Below are 15,212 nucleotides of genomic sequence, written 5' to 3'. Positions count from 1 at the left end.
GTTTTGCTTGAATGGATGTAAGTGCATCACATGCACACAATGCCCGCAAAAGCCAGAAGATGGAATTGGATCCCCTGGAACTGACTATTGTTAGCTTCCATGTGGGTGCTACCCAGGTCCTCTGCAAGAGCAGCCACTGCTCTTAAGTAACCACTGAGCAATCTCTTCAGCCCGATTTTGAGTTTAAAAATATATTTTTTTTGTTATGTGTATGTGTCTGTGTGAGTGTAGGCCACATGTGTGCTGGTGCCCATGGATGCCAGAATAGGGATATGGATCCTTTGCAGTTGGAGTTACAGCTTGTTGTAAGCAACCTGAGTAGGTGCTAGGAACTGAATCTGGGTGCTGGGAGACTAGCAGGTGCTCTTAACCACAGAGACACCTCTCTAGCCCCTGGGTTTTGTTTTTTTGAGACAAAGCCTCATGTATCCCAGCTTGGCGTTGAACTGGTCTTCTCACTGCCATTTCCCAAGTATTGGGATTACAGACATGGCTCACAACAAATATGGAGATTCTTATAAAGCACTTTTCAGAACATGAACATTCAGAGAGGAAGGGGGGAGATAGAGTAAGCAAACTGTTATCTACAAGGACATAGTGAAATAGCACAGGGTGTTTGGGCTCAGAAACTGGGAGATGTTGCTGAGTGGGAGGGGTCCCTAAGGACACCATGGGCTTCCTTCAGATGGCCCATCTTACAGGGCTCAGCCGTCATGTTGCAGGACTCTAATTTGCTGTAACTGCACGTAGCCACAGCCAGAGGTCCTCTAATCCCTTGAAAGTGCTTCCCACCTGCCCTCGCCGCAGTAGGGAAACCAGCCTCCTCACCTGTAACCCCCCCCCCCCCCCGCCTCCATGTCTTTTGTAATCAATCCATGCTGGCTTCAAACTTGCTATATAGTCAAGGATGACCTTGAACTTCTGATCCTCCTGCCTCTTCTTCCTGAGTACTGGGATTATAGGCATGTACCACCACATCCAGCTCTTTTGGGGGAAGAAAGGGCATAGAGTTCTGTTAGGTATCCTAGGCTGACTTTGAACTCACTATGTGGTTATGCATCTCAGGCTGGCCTCAAACTCACAGTGATCCTCCAGCCTCAGCATCGTGTCACCTCTTAGCCCATCTCGTCCTTTGCACTTGTTTGAGGAGGCTGCCTACCTCCTTTCTGGGTTGGGGGTGGGGGTGGGGTGGCTGACTCCAGGCTGGTAAGGGCATTCCAGTGGAGACCAGAAAGGTTTTTCTAGCAGCTGCTGTTGGAATGAGCTCCTGCGAGACTCCCTTAGTGTTTCCACCTCCAGCAGTTTCCTGATTCCCCTTGCTGGCCCTTAAGTGCTCTGAGTTTTGGCAGCATCTGTTCTGTTCCAACACTCTTTTGGTCCTGTGCCCAAGGAGGACCTAACAAGTACAGCAAACTGCTTCTGGGCCCAACCATGTTATGTACTGCAGACACTGGTCCAGCTGGGGACAGCTTTCTGCCAAGGGGGTGCTTGCTGGCCACCTGGCTGAGACTGCCTGTCTGCCCACTCACCCAGTGATGAGCTTTCTTCCTTTCCCATCTGGAATCTCAGCTTGCTTTGTCTAGAAGACTGTTTGCACTCCATCATTCTGCCCTTCCTACCTAGCTGTTCCAGTCTCGCTTCTGCCTCAGATCTCTTCCCTTACCCCTTACTCTGGCCGCTGTGCAGCCTCTCCTGGCTCATGAACGTGATTCTGTCTGTTCACCTGGCCTCACTTTTTCCTCATCTGCTGAACAGAGGCCTTACTTCTGTAAGGGATTAGGATCTGGCGGGGACTCACTTTCAGAGCCCTACCTGGAACATTTTGTTTAGCAAGTCTCCAAGAAAGTGTGCTGGCTTTTGTAAGATCCACTTACTTGGCACTTCCCTTAGGGTACCTTGCAATTCCAGGAGGCCTTCTGTGTGTCAAAAGGCCCTCTGTCAGGCTGGACATGGTAATACATGCCTTTAACCTAGCACTCGGGAGGCAGAGGCAGGTGGATCTCTGTTGAGTTCAAGTCCAGCCTGGTCTATCTACATAGTGAGTTCCAGGTCAGCTGGGGGCTACAGGGAGACCCTGTCTCAAAAAGACAAAAAAAAAGCCCTCTCTATTAGCAAATGAGTTGTCATCACAAGGAACAGTCCCTCTCCTTATGTACCTTACTGCTCTCTCCATTGCCCCTTCTCTGTGTGCTGGACTCTGCCCTCCTCTAGCCTTGGCGTTGGATGAGCACAGATAGTTGTAGCTCAGTCATCATCAGGGAACTCTGGGGTCTTCTACATGCTAGCCTAAGTGCTGCCAGAGGACAGGCAGATCCTGGTAAGCTGGAAGTCAGGAGAGCTGTGGATGGTTCCTGATGGAGGAGGGACTGCAGATGTTGGGGTGAGGGCGGAGCTTCTAGACCGCGGAACAGATAGTCACGTGACTCTGAGAGGGGCACAGCAATAGCAATACTCAGACAGCACTCTGGATTGGAGGCTGAGTGGGGTCTACCTGGGAAGGAGGGCACCAAAGGTAGCCAGGGCTGTGGGCAGATACCTTGATTGAGCAGGTCTGGGTGCTGGTTGGCAGTTCAGGGTCTTTCTGGCCTAAACCTCCAGAGGGGAGGAGCCGGCTGTTGAGGGTTCTCACGGAGGCGTGTCTCTGCTGCAGGTGAACGGAAAGGAGCTCTCCAAGCTGTCTCAGGAGCAAACCCTAGAGGCCCTGCGCGCCTCCAAGGAGCCCCTGGTGATCCAGGTGCTGAGACGCAGCCCCCGCCTGAGGGGGGACAGCTCCTGCCATGACCTTCATCTGGTGGACAGTGGCACTCAGACCGACATCACCTTCGAGCATATCATGGCGCTGGGCAAGCTGCGCCCGCCCACCCCACCCATGGGCATCCTGGAGCCGTACGTCCTCTCTGAGCTGTGAGTTGCCCTCAGGAGGGCCCGGGCCCTGCCTCCAGAGAGGACATGCCGCCTGGGGCAGCTGTCCCCATGCAACCCACAGGCAGCTTGTTGCAGCTCTAACCATGGTGGGGAGACCCAACTCAGCTGCCCCTCTTGGGCAGGAAGCAGGCTCCTTGACCTCCAGAGCTGACCGTGTCACTCGGGCTCAGAAACCTCCAGGCCTCTGGTCTCAGGCTTGGCACCAGCTGGCAGAAGGGCCGAGGGGAGGCCCACATGCCTGGGACCTGGCAGCTCCTCCATCCTCTCTCCTCTTCTGCCGCCCCATCGCCTCTGCCTCCTCACAAGCATCTCTCCTTGAATCTTCTTGCATCCCTTGTCTGTCCCATTCCTCCACCTGCTCTGAATTTCTTCCATCTCTTCGGCTTCTTTCTTTGGCCCCCTCAGAAGAAGGGCCTTTCATCCCTGCCTGGTGGCCTTGACCATCTGAGCGATGACTCATTCTGCTAATCCTGCCTGGGGCTGCAGGGAGGTGGTCCTGGGAGCCCTTCTGTGCAGAGGTAGGCTGCAGGGCCATGAGCAGCTTTGGGGCAAGGAGGGCGACCCCTGGAGGCAGAGGGGTGTCTGTCTGCTCTGCAGAAGGCCTGGGTAACTTCTGGGGGCGCTGCATGAGTGGGAACAGTGCAGAGGACAGCTGGGACACAGAGCTTTGGAGAAGTCAGCCCTTGGTCTGGGGGCTGGGGTGGGGAGAGCTAGATGTGCCTGCCTGGGATCACGATGGCCCACTGCCTACTCTTATTTGAGGAGCATTCCAGGTCCTTCCACAGCATTTGTGTAGCTAAGAGAGGAAGGTTCTGGAGGTGGCAGCTGGGTTACCTTCTCTGGAGAGTACACCTAGAGCAGGACCCCGTGCTGTGCTGAGTGCACTGGGACTGGCCAGCTTGGAGCTGGGGCTAAGTTACCAGAGGAGCAGATGGCCCATCTGACCCCCCCCTTCTCCTGGGCAGCCCCCCCATCAGCCATGAGTATTATGACCCAGCGGAGTTCATGGAGGGCGGCCCGCAGGAGGCAGAGCGTATGGACGAGCTGGAGTATGAGGTGAGCCTGGTGGCTGGCCAAGGGGCCTGCAGCCAGCCCGGGCGAGAGTCTGCAGCAGACCCATTTTCTGCAGCCCTGCCCAGGCCTGGCTCCTGCTGCCCCCTGCTGCCCCCTGGCGGCTGGGCCTCGTGGCCCGTCTAGGTACATAGCCGCCTGAGTCAGGGAGGGCATGGGTGAGGTGGTACTTTCTGTCTGTTTTGGTGAGTCCATGTCCCACGCATGTCTGTTCTGTGTGTCCTGTTCATACTGTGTGTCTTGGGTGTTTCCTGGTAGGGAAACCATTGAACACTCGCACCATGTGGAATGGTAAGAAGAGGGAGCCCTTAAAACTAGGGGCTGCACACTCAGTTCAATTGACACCAACAGAAGGCAAGGGGCTGCTAGGGGTGAGGGGCTGGACCAAGGCTGCGGCCAAGCACGTTTCCTCAGTCATGCCTTCCAAGCCTTTATACCTCTGCTTCTTCCCCCTACCCCCTGTGCTGGCAGGAGGTGGAACTGTGTAAAAGCAGCCACCGAGACAAGCTGGGCCTGATGGTGTGCTACCGCACAGATGATGAGGAGGATCTGGGAATCTACGTTGGAGAGGTATGGAAAGGGGTAGAGACAGGCCGGGGCACACAGGAGGGCCCCAAAGCTGTTTGAGCCTAGCCTGTGGCCTCTGTTCAAAGCCTGTTCAGGATTTAGGAGGACTTAGGGCTGCCCAGAGACCCTAGCTGCCCCCTGGATGTTACAGTAGTTTGCTGGGTGTCAAGGGTGGCCATGGCTTCCATTCAATGTATTCATCCATGGGGCCCACCTCCCTCCCTCTGGCATATGTTTGTATAGCCAGCAGTTCTCTGCTAGCATTATCCTACTAAAGCTAACCTTCCAAATGGAAAAAAAATGCCTCACTGCCCATCAAGCCCTCCCCCCAGGCTTGATGTATTTTCATTATGAGAAAGCGTCCAGCCACCTGCCTTTGCCCAGCCTCCAGGGGAAGGAAAAATAAAAGCCCTCTGAACTGGGTATGGTGGCTTATGCCTCTGTAACCCAGCACTTGGGAGGATCAGTTCAAGGCCTCGGCTAGCTACTTGACATTCAGTGTCAAGACAAAACAAAACAAAGCATAAAAGCTGGAGGCATAGTTTGGTGGTAGGGTGCTTGCCTAGCATGTGCAAGGCTCTGGGTTTCAACCCCAGCACTGTGGTTGCTGTGCTTCTGTGCAAAAAAGTGTAGTAGTGCCTGCCGGCTGGGGTGACATACACCTTTAATCCCAGCACTTGGGAGGCAGAGGCGGGTGGATCTCTGTGAGTCCAAGGCCAGCCTGGTCTATGTATGGGGTGCCAGGCCAGCTGGGGCTACAGGGAGTCCCTCTCTCAAAAAGGCCAAAGGGAAAAAAAGAGTGTAGCAGTGTCAGGGATTGAGGCTAGAGTACAGGTGTGTTGGGCAGGGGAAGGGTATCTTCTAAGCTGAGGGAGCAAACTAAACTGCCCTGGGCCCACTGCCTCGCCCTTGCTTCCTAGTGCTTGGAAGCTGTTGCTCTGAGCTGAAGTGGGAAGGGAGTGAGGCTGCAGTTTGCTTTGGGAGCCCCCCAAGGTGAGGCTGCTCCCTCCCACTGAAAAGGACATTATAGGTCCCCAGTCCCCAAAATGCATGTGTCCTGCAGGTAAATCCCAACAGCATTGCAGCCAAAGACGGCCGGATCCGTGAGGGAGACCGAATCATCCAGGTGAGCATTCACAGGCAGGATCCCAGGCCTGGTCTGAGGCCCTGCTGTACCCTGGGGACAGTCCTGCTCCTCTCCTGACCCCATCCCAGGCCTTTCCCATTGAGAACCTAGCCTGCCACCAGGACCTTACTGCATCTGGAACCTGGACCAAATCTCATCTCTCTTTTGTTCAACTTCCTTGAGGCTTCCATGTGCCCCTGGGCTCTGCTAGCACCTCCCCAGTTCCTTTTCCCTCCACTCCCATTGCACCATGCCCTCTGAGCCAGACATGCTTTTGCACAGGCCAGGTCATCCTTTCACCAGACACATTCTGCTTATTTATGCTTTTCCAGAATTTAAGAGCCTGTCTCAGCACAGCCAGAGCCCTCCATTAGTCCAGTCCTAGCATTGTTGATTGTCCTTGATCTCCCTCTGCAGATTAATGGCATGGACGTCCAGAATCGAGAAGAAGCAGTGGCCATCCTGAGCCAGGAGGAGAATACCAACATTTCCCTGCTGGTGGCCCGGCCGGAGAGCCAGGTATTTGTACCATCTAACAGGATGACATGGGGTTTCCAACACCAGGATCTGTCTTGAAAGCTGCTGGTCTGTTTGACTTCACTGAGAGCATGGAGCCTAGAGCAGGGTGGAGGGGCTTCTGGGGCGATCCTTGAGGCATTGGGGCTAGCTCATACCTGTCTTTGCAGCTAGCAAAGCGGTGGAAGGACAGTGACCGAGATGACTTCCTGGATGACTTTGGCACTGAGAATGATGGGGACCTTCACGCCCGGAAGCTGAAGTCACCCCCTACCCAGCAGGTGAGGAAGGTCTTTTAAATAGGGAGGGTAAGAGGTAGGGAAGGGAAGGAGGAAGGGACCTGGGGCTGTACAGGATCTCCCAGCCTGTGCCTGGAAAGGAACCAATCATGCACTTCCTTCCAGACTTCCTGCAGCATGCATCTGTGGGAACTTAACTGTGTTTGCCATTTCAGTCTCAGCCTGGAAATGATGAAGAAAAGGAGGCTCCTCCTGATGGGGGCCCAGGCCTGAGCAACAGCCAGGAGCTGGACAGTGGGGTGGGCCGGACTGATGAGAGTACCCAAAACGAAGAGAGCTCTGAACACGACTTGCTGGGGGATGAGCCCCCCAGCACCACCAACACCCCTGGGAGTCTGTGCAAGTTTGGCCTGCAAGGGGATGCCCTGCAGAGCCGGGACTTTCACTTCAGCATGGACTCTCTGCTGGCCGAGGGGGCGGGGCTGGAAGGGGCTGACCTGCCCAGCCTCACTGATGAGGAGTATGATCGCTACCGGGAGCTGCTGGAGATCAAGTGCCACCTGGAGAATGGCAACCAGCTGGGCATCCTCTTTGCCCGGGCCTCCAGTGGCAACAGCGCCCTGGATGTCAATCGCAATGAGAGCCTGGGCCACGAGATGGCCATGCTGGAGGAGGAGCTACGGCACCTGGAGTTCAAGTGCCGCAACATCTTGCGGGCACAGAAGATGCAGCAGCTGCGGGAGCGCTGTATGAAGGCCTGGCTTTTGGAGGAGGAGAGCCTCTATGACCTGGCACCCAGTGAGCCCAAGAAGCATGAGCTATCTGACATCTCTGAGCTGCCAGAGAAGTCAGACAAGGACAGCACCAGCGCCTACAACACTGGGGAGAGCTGCCGTAGCACTCCCCTGCTCGTGGAGCCTATGCCCGAGAGCCCCCTGAAGCGATCTGCTGCTGCTGCTGCTGCTGTTGCTGGCAACTCCAACTTGAACCGGACCCCTTCTGGCCCTCCTGTCGCCACCCACCCCAAGGCGGCTCCTTCACCAGGGAGTCCTGCCAAGTTCCGATCCCTCTCCCGGGATCCTGAGGTGGGACGGAGACAACATACAGAGGAGCGTGTCCGACGCAGCCCCAAGACTGGGGTGACCCTGGAGCGTGTGGCCCCTGAAGGCAGTCCTTACCTATCCAGGCGCCATCGTGGTCAGGAGAGTGAGCACTATCACAGCTGTGTGCAGCTGGCCCCACCACGCACCCTGGAGGAGCTGGGCCATGGCTCCCTGAGCTTGGCTGGTGGCCCTCGGGTGAGTGGGGTGGTGGCTGCTGCTGCTGAAGCACCCCGAATGGAGTGGAAGGTGAAAGTGCGAAGCGATGGGACCCGTTATGTGGCCAAGAGGCCTGTCCGAGATCGGCTGCTGAAGGCCCGGGCCCTGAAGATCCGGGAGGAGCACAGTGGCATGACCATTGATGATGATGCAGTGAGCGAGATGAAGATGGGCCGTTACTGGAGTAAAGAAGAGCGGAAGCAGCACCTGATCCGAGCACGGGAGCAGCGGAAGCGGCGTGAGTTCATGATGCAGAGCCGCCTGGAGTGTCTGAAGGAGCAGCAGAATGGCAATAGCAAGCCTGAGCTCAACATCATTGCACTGAGCCACCGCAAGACCATGAAGAAGAAAAACAAGAAGACCCTGGACAACTGGATCACCATCCAGGAGATGCTGGCCCACGGTGCCCGCTCAGCTGATGGCAAAAGGATCTACAACCCTCTGCTCTCAGTCACCACAGTCTGAGCTGCCCCAGCAGGAGCCTGGCCCAGGCCCAGACAGCCCAACCCTCACCCTCCCTTAGAATCTAGTGTGTGAGCGTGTGTGTGCTTGCACGCTGTGCTCATGCACACTCTTCCCCGTCTTTGTGTGTGTGTGTGTGTGTGCGCGCGTAGGAATTTGGTAATAGAAAGACCCAAGAAGGGACACTTCTCTTCCGTCTACTCCCTTCTCCCCAAGAGGCTACGCCGACAGCCAGCATCGAGGGCACACATGTAAGGGGCACTCATGTGCATATGCATGCACATAATATACATGCAGTGCTCTTAATGTGTTCTTGGAGACAGGGAAGTCAATGCAGAGAGGTGAGGTGGGCTATCCTAAGCACAAGAGGATGTCCAACTTCACTGCTGAGCACAGCCTCTCCCTGCCCCTGGGAGCTGCAGTTATTTGTAGACAAAGGCAACCCCGAATTTTGTGGTTTTTTCTCCTTTTCTGTGCTTGCCAATAGTTGTTTTTGTTCTGTGGATCTGCTCTGGGGGCTGGCAGCTCCTTTAGGCAGCCTGACAAAGGTGGACCCCACCAAGTGCTGGCTGGGAAGGAGGTGGGGGGGAGGAAGAGAGGGAGGGTTGAGTGGGAGGGAAAGGGAGGGGATGGGGAGGAATGGGAAGCAGCTGTCCTGGTGGCCTCTACTCTGAGGGGTGGCTGGGAGTCTCTACCTTGGCTTTCAAGGCTCACCTCTGGGGCCCATCTCCTTCCCCAATGACCCAAGGAGAGTGAGATTGCAGGGATTGTGGTGGCAGTGTCCATCCAAAAAGAATCCACTGAGCCAGGTGTGGTGGCACACGCCTTTAGTCCCAGTGCTCCCTTTAATCCCAGCACTTGGGAGGCAGAGGCAGGCAGATGTCTGAGTTTGAGGCCAGCCTGGTCAACATAGCGGGTTCCAGGCCAGGTGGGGCTACAGGGAGACCCTGTCTTTAAAAGACAAAAAAAAATCCACTGAACCCTGACCTGTGCCATCTGAAGCATGGCCATCTTTCTCACTGGCCTGAGCATGGAGCTTTGATGTCCAAGGGTTTGAGAAGTTAAGCCCCTTGAGCAACAGGAAGACCTCAGGTCACATGGCCTGGAGAGGACGTGGTTGGGGTCTGGATCCAGCGTCAGGAAGGTGGGCTGAGAGGGAGATGCCCAGTCCTCTTCCAGGTGATTGATGCAATTTGCAATGTGCCGCCTGTTTGATGCCCCTCAGGCTTGATAAAGCCCAGATTGGAGGCCATAGGATGCCCTTGCCCCCACCTGCATCTCATAAATAAAGCAAGCTGCCTTTTTACTTGGTTGATGTGGACTCCTTGTGTTCATTGTCATGCTGTTTGCTGGTAGGTATCACTTCATTAATTCCTGAATGCCCTGATTCTAGCAAGCTGGTGATAAGCCAGATGCCAAGATGGGTGTGAGTGGGAAACCCAAGGCTCCATTCCCAGAAGCTGAGTCCTGTTACCGAGAAGGCTGGGTCACAAGGGCACAGCCTCATCTTCCTGCCACACTCAAAAACTTCTGGGAAGGAAGGCCCAGCATAGCACATGGCAGACCTGCCAGCGAGCAGGGAGGGGCAACAGGCAATTGGAACAGGAGTAAAGGAAACAACTAGAGATGTTGGCTGCCCCCTTTCAAGCCCATTACCCCTTCCCAGTGAAGGAGACCGTGATCAAGTGTTCCTTTGGCATTCCTCCAGCTACTGGGAGGCTCACTGTGATGGCTCAGGAGTCACCCCATTGTTCTCTGGCAGGGTGCTCTCAGGACCAGGACCAGCCAATATTGGCCCAGAGCTTGGGCTGCCTTGGCCAGCTATAGAAGAGATGGCACCAGGAGGGCTGGTGGCACTGGGTTACCGATACCCTTGAACAGCAACTTCACATTTGGGTCTTGTTGCCATCAGGCTGGGTGGTGGAGACAGAACCAAAAAGACCAACTGGTTGGTCAGTAGCTGTTGCCACTGCCTGTCTACCGTGTAGGCTGCTAGCAGAACACAGGAATGTTCACTTAGCAGCCAAGGGGAGCAGGTACTACTCCCACCTCTAGTCTTTCTGGAGTCCAGAGACCTCATCTGCCGTGCAGCTAAACATGACTGTTCTCAGGTGCTCTCAAGGATCATTCTTCTGCATTCCATCTCACCCTGCTTCCCAAGGACCTGATATGGCAGGTGGCTCCCCTCTAGTCTGGAGGATGCCTCTTGACTTGGATGGACCTGGGCCACAAGTTGCTGTCACATACTTTGTGCCCTGCAACATCCAGCCCTTCCAATGGTTGTGGCAGATCCCAGGCAGGGAGGTATCAAGGAGCCCCAATCCTCCTAATAGGCCTAGGTATCAGGGTGCTGCCAGCTAGTTTCAATGACCTCATATCCTAGAGAAGGCACGCAGTGGGACAGGTTCTCTTAAGAATTTTACCCTCCCCAATTAGCCTTCCATAGCATTAGGGAGAATTGTGGCATGTGCCAAAGCCTGCGCAGAGGGCTGAGCTAGAGTGTGGCACATAAGCACATACAAGGCTGCCTGTCCCTTTTCTTACAAATCATACATACTCAGTTCAGAAGCTCACTGTCTCTCCAACATGGATGTGGAGTCCAGAGGGACTGTTCCTGTGCTAAGGGTGCTGGTACATGTGCCAACTTCAACCCCATCAGCAACACAGGGCCTCTACTGCTTAGCAGGCAAGGCATGAAAGCTCTTGTGTAGTCTGTGCCCAGGCCCACAGCAGCCACAATGAAGCTGTTGCCTTCTCTGCCCAGGCCAGGGAAGATGCCATTCCTGACTGCAGGTGCAGGAGAGTAGACCCCCTGCCTCTAGTCAAAAAGTCCCAGAGAGTCACAGGCTGACCATGGGAAGACTTCCTGACAAGAAGAAGAATAGAGACCAGGCTTTTCGCTGGGGGACTGGGTGAGGACAGGAAAGAAGATGGTCTTTGCTCAAGAGGCCACGTACTCCCCAAGAGGCTTCCTTGGGGAGGGCCAAGACCAAAACCATGAAGGCAACTGGGACAAGGACAGAAATCAGGTCTCTGGGAAAGTGTGGCTCCCCACTTAATGTCTGGGCTATCAAGGCAAACAAAGGCACTTGAATGCCCAGCTTTCCCCATGAACACAAAGTCCTGTGTCTTAAATGCACCCATGGCAAATAGTGACTGTTTATTGAAAGAAGCAGTGGAGGGCTGGGGGTGCTGCCCTCAGGCCTGGATGTGGCTCTTTGCACTGAAGGCTAGGTAGTAGATCACTATGCCAATTGCTGCAGCCAGCACCTCTGTGGAGATCCAGGGCCCATTCCAAGTGCCCTGCAAGAAGACCAAAAGACAGCTCAGGGGAGTGACAGAAGAGTGGACCAGCCATCCATAGTCACTTGTCCTCAAGACACATTGGTCAATGATAGCTCAGAGCTAGAGCTGCACTGGATGAGACCATTCTTTGGCCTTAACCCAAAATGATGATGAGGTGTGCCATGTGGGTACCCTGTTCCTGAGCTGAGGCCACTTACCCGATGATCCACACTGACTGTAAACAGGGGTGGGATGATGGAAACGTCCTCATTATTTCTCTGAGCCTGCAAAGGAGGTGCTGGGGTCAAAAGGTGCTGGATAGACTGCCCAGGTGGAGGAGAAATGGGCAAGAGACAAATGAGGAAAGGGGGCAGGGGTGGGGGGAAGATAGGGCAGGAGCACAGGAAGGCGCCCTCCTGGATAGACCCTAGACTATTGATGGTCCAGAAGGGGAACACAGGGTGAGCAGGGTAGAGATGACTACAGTGGGGTGTGCCCTCCGTCCTTGGGGCCTTGGAGGGGCTCCAGATGATACTCACTTTCCTTAGGAGGCTGTAGGACTCTTCATCGAAGAATCTAACTTCATAGGTGCCGGCATGGGCGCTCTTATGCTCCAGGCTCCAGGACACCTGGTTGGGTGTTTGGCAGGGGGGTGGGCAGAGAAGACACTTGAGGGACTACTTTGCTAGCTAGCACTGGTACCATACCGCTACAAGCAATGCTCGAGTCCTTGGGCACTAACCCCACTTTAAGCCATTTCCCCAACATCCCTGAATGCAGCATCCTTTACCTGGTATCGGCCCACATCCTGGCCCCGGGTTACAGGAAATTGCTTTCCACTAACGTCAGCATAAAGGGCCATGTTCTAGATGGGAGGACAAAGCAAGAGTCACTTTTTCTGGGCATAGGCAGAACCCCCATTGTGTTGTTCCAGCAGCTCCATGACTGGGGAGGTAGGTTAGGTCAGTTGAGTGCTGCAGTATGTTAGTGGGGACTGCCATAGAAGACCCAAGAAGCAAGAAGTAGACCTGCGACAGCCCAGAGCCATACTAGGAGTCATGCCATGGACATTATTACTGTCTGCCTGTATGAGACATCTCCTAAGGGGCGAATAGAACAGATCTCCCCTATGATCAGCCTAACGTGACCTACAGCAAGCCTGTTAGATGTACATGAGTAGGATGATGGAAATGGCCTGTTATTTCTTGAAGCTTGAGAGGGAGGAGCTAATGTCAGGAGGAGTCACACAAGGTGTTTAACCATAGGAGTGTTGCCGCCCCCAAAGGCCCAACTTCCTTCTTTGGCAGGTTAGGGGCTGAGGTTGGGACTTTTCAATCTTAAAACTTACAGAAGTTCACATGGACACAACACACTTTGGCAGACCACAACCAGAAAAAGGATGGAGGGGTCTGATCCCATCCTTTCTCATATTCTAGACATCCATCCAGGAAACAGTGGGGTGTCTACCTATCTTAGTACATGTAGGCAAAGCATATCATACAGTCAGGAAAATACTCTTGAAGTACCTGCTAGGATCTGGCCTCATTGTGCCCTCATCTCTCCTTGGGTGACTGTCAACTGCCAATGAAGAGCACTGTCACCCTCATCTCTTTCCCTGCACCATGTTGGCTGAATTCCCAGGCTCACCTGGACCCTGTTCTTGCAGGTCAGTGAGATCTCCACGATGAAGACAGTCTCAGTGGAAATGACAGCATCTGAGGTGGTATAGTAGGAAGGGGTGATCTGGGGCTCCAGGCAGGCCTCTGCTGTGGAGAGGAGAGAAAGCCAACTTTTATGTTCCAGGCAAGGCAAATGGGTCTATCCTGGCTTTCCCTCTCAGACCTGGTAAGCTGAGGACACAAAGATCCTTCTGTTTCCACAAGGTGGAGTCTGTTGAAAAGGGAAGGGAAGGCTCTGCAGAGGTGAACCTTGAAACAACTCGAAGCGCAGGGGTGTTTGAGAAGTGTATAACTACTCACGTTGGTGCCTAAATCTATGACAGGGAGCCCATGTAGCACCTTGCCGGGTCTGGAGCACCCCAGAAGCTCAAGAGGCCAAGGCAGCTTTGATTCAGAGCCATGTACGACCCCAACAGCCTACTGAAAGCATTCTCTGCAGATGCTAAGTAGGGTGTTAGCAATATACAGGGACTTTCAAGGTAAAGGAAAGGATCTCTGCACCCAATTAGTTGACATCAGGCCAACATTGGTCCTGGTGCTTCCTGATGTAAACAGAAGAGTCTGGATCCAAATATCCTACTTCTGTCTTTGTAAACCAAGGATCTCTGGGAGAAAGCAGCCACCCCTAGGCATCTCCATCCTACAGAAGGCCACAGGAAAAGGGTATTAAGTCACAGGGTATGAAGCAAACATGAAATGGGAAAGTTCTCAATCTTCATGTCAAATTACTCTCTGAATATGTCTTGGGAGACTGTCCATTTAAGCTGGAGAAGACTTTGGGTTTGAATAGCAGGAGGAATATGCCTGGGAATGGTAGTGGGCAGTGTGGTTCTCAAGTGCCAGATCCCACCACCCCCCTCTGTGTCCTGCTAAGTAGGGTCTTTTTCTGGTTGACACTGTGGAACCCATGATAGGTTTTGCAGCCCGGTTTGTCTTTTCAAGACATTGAGGGGTGGGTGGGGGCATGGAGCATACCCTTCTCAGCTATGTATATGTGCAGAAAGCAACTCCTGCTCAGTCCAGGCCACCAGGCCTGAGGTGCTGTAGTAACAACCTCTAAAACACACTTGGACTACAAGTGAAGCACAATCCCACCATCAAATGTTACAAATGGCTCACAACTATGAATCAATAGGTTTGTGCTCAGCTCAGCTTTGCTATGAATCCTGGGATGGACACACCAGGACCTCATGGAGAGTCAAGTCTCTGGGCACTAAAGGCCCTTCTTCAGTTGTTGGGCTCGCTATCTAAGTTGCCCCATGATCTTGCGTCGACTCCTCTGCAGGAGCGTCCTTACTCCCTGTCGCTTAGCCGCGGTCTTGGGGAAAACTGGCCTGCCAGTCTCGATCCTCTCTGCCAGCACTGTTTCTCGTAAGGATAGCCTGGTGCTGGACAGCACTGGTCTTGTGAGACCAGTTTCCGAGACAACGACCAGAGATGTATTACCGTCCCCGGGGGAACTGGTGGCCCATAGAACGGAGCAGCTTTGGGGCTCTTCAATGAGTCTGGCTGCCGGACAAACCTATATGGTTTCCTGGTCGCTGCGTCGCGACGTTCATCTGTAGAACACCCCGCCTCTAGCGACCGCCCCGGTAAGGGCCAGACACCTCTCCTCGCGCGCACCCGTCCTCCCCAGCACCACCTGCCACGGGACAGAGGTTCGCCCGAAACAAGCTCCCGCCTGGCCGCTACCTGAGCAGCAAGAGAGGCCAGACAGCAGGAGTAGCGCCAGAGCGCCGAGAGATACCATCGCCGCCATCGCCTCTTCTCTGCGGAGGGGAAAAGAGACCAAGCCGCCCTGAACATGCGGAGCAGACAAGGAAGCGCGACGCGTAAGCGGTCGCAGCACCCAATCAAGCGCCAGAGGGCTGGGTCGGGCCTGCTTACGTCGCAGGCGGCACTGACGTGTCCGATTCCCGACCCACGGTCCCAACCGGCGGACTCCCAACCCTAAGATGGCGTCGACAGCATAGCAAGCACCGGAAGGGGCCGTGGGAACCGGTGCGAAGGTGCGCATGCGTAG

General features: G+C 54.5%; 2 protein-coding genes across 8 annotated transcripts in view; one reads left to right on the top strand and one right to left on the bottom strand.

Moving 5' to 3' along the window:
• Pdzd4 (PDZ domain containing 4) overlaps positions 1–9,528 on the top strand; it is a 29,683-nt gene extending 20,155 nt beyond the window's left edge. For 2 of the 4 annotated variants that reach the window (XM_008829554.2, XM_008829553.2), the window contains exons 2-8: positions 2,651–2,904; positions 3,891–3,981; positions 4,468–4,566; positions 5,627–5,689; positions 6,107–6,208; positions 6,376–6,486; positions 6,660–9,528. In XM_008829554.2, the coding sequence (XP_008827776.1) occupies positions 2,651–2,904; positions 3,891–3,981; positions 4,468–4,566; positions 5,627–5,689; positions 6,107–6,208; positions 6,376–6,486; positions 6,660–8,228 (2,289 nt within the window). In that variant the 3' untranslated portion in view covers positions 8,229–9,528. Of the gene's footprint in view, positions 1–2,650; positions 2,905–2,928; positions 3,444–3,890; positions 3,982–4,467; positions 4,567–5,626; positions 5,690–6,106; positions 6,209–6,375; positions 6,487–6,659 lie in introns of those variants that run through there. The other 2 variants (XM_008829556.3, XM_008829555.3) reach the window with 2 other exon arrangements.
• Positions 9,529–11,355: 1,827 nt separating this feature from the next.
• On the bottom strand, positions 11,356–15,175 carry Ssr4 (signal sequence receptor subunit 4). 4 transcript variants are annotated; one of them, XM_017797266.2, is made up of 7 exons: positions 15,077–15,174; positions 14,882–14,958; positions 13,158–13,273; positions 12,301–12,375; positions 12,050–12,139; positions 11,729–11,794; positions 11,356–11,528 (listed from the first exon to the last, which is right to left on the bottom strand). In XM_017797266.2, the coding sequence occupies exons 2-7, from the start codon at positions 14,946–14,948 to the stop codon at positions 11,424–11,426; spliced, it is 519 nt and encodes a 172-aa protein (XP_017652755.1). In that variant the 5' UTR covers positions 14,949–14,958; positions 15,077–15,174; the 3' UTR covers positions 11,356–11,423. The 4 variants fall into 4 exon arrangements, with proteins under 4 accessions (XP_017652755.1, XP_008827767.1, XP_029417697.1 ...); XM_008829545.3 differs by having other exon boundaries at positions 13,158–13,276; positions 15,077–15,172; XM_029561837.1 differs by having other exon boundaries at positions 11,729–11,808; positions 13,158–13,276; positions 14,882–15,175.
• Between the last annotated feature and the right edge of the window lie 37 nt (positions 15,176–15,212).

Source organism: Nannospalax galili, unplaced genomic scaffold (genome assembly GCF_000622305.1).
Source record: "Nannospalax galili isolate Female #2095 unplaced genomic scaffold, S.galili_v1.0 scaffold513, whole genome shotgun sequence".
Taxonomy (NCBI): domain Eukaryota; kingdom Metazoa; phylum Chordata; class Mammalia; order Rodentia; family Spalacidae; genus Nannospalax; species Nannospalax galili.
The sequence above is the reverse complement of the archived record's forward strand: the minus strand, read 5'-3'. Positions and strand labels throughout refer to the sequence as shown.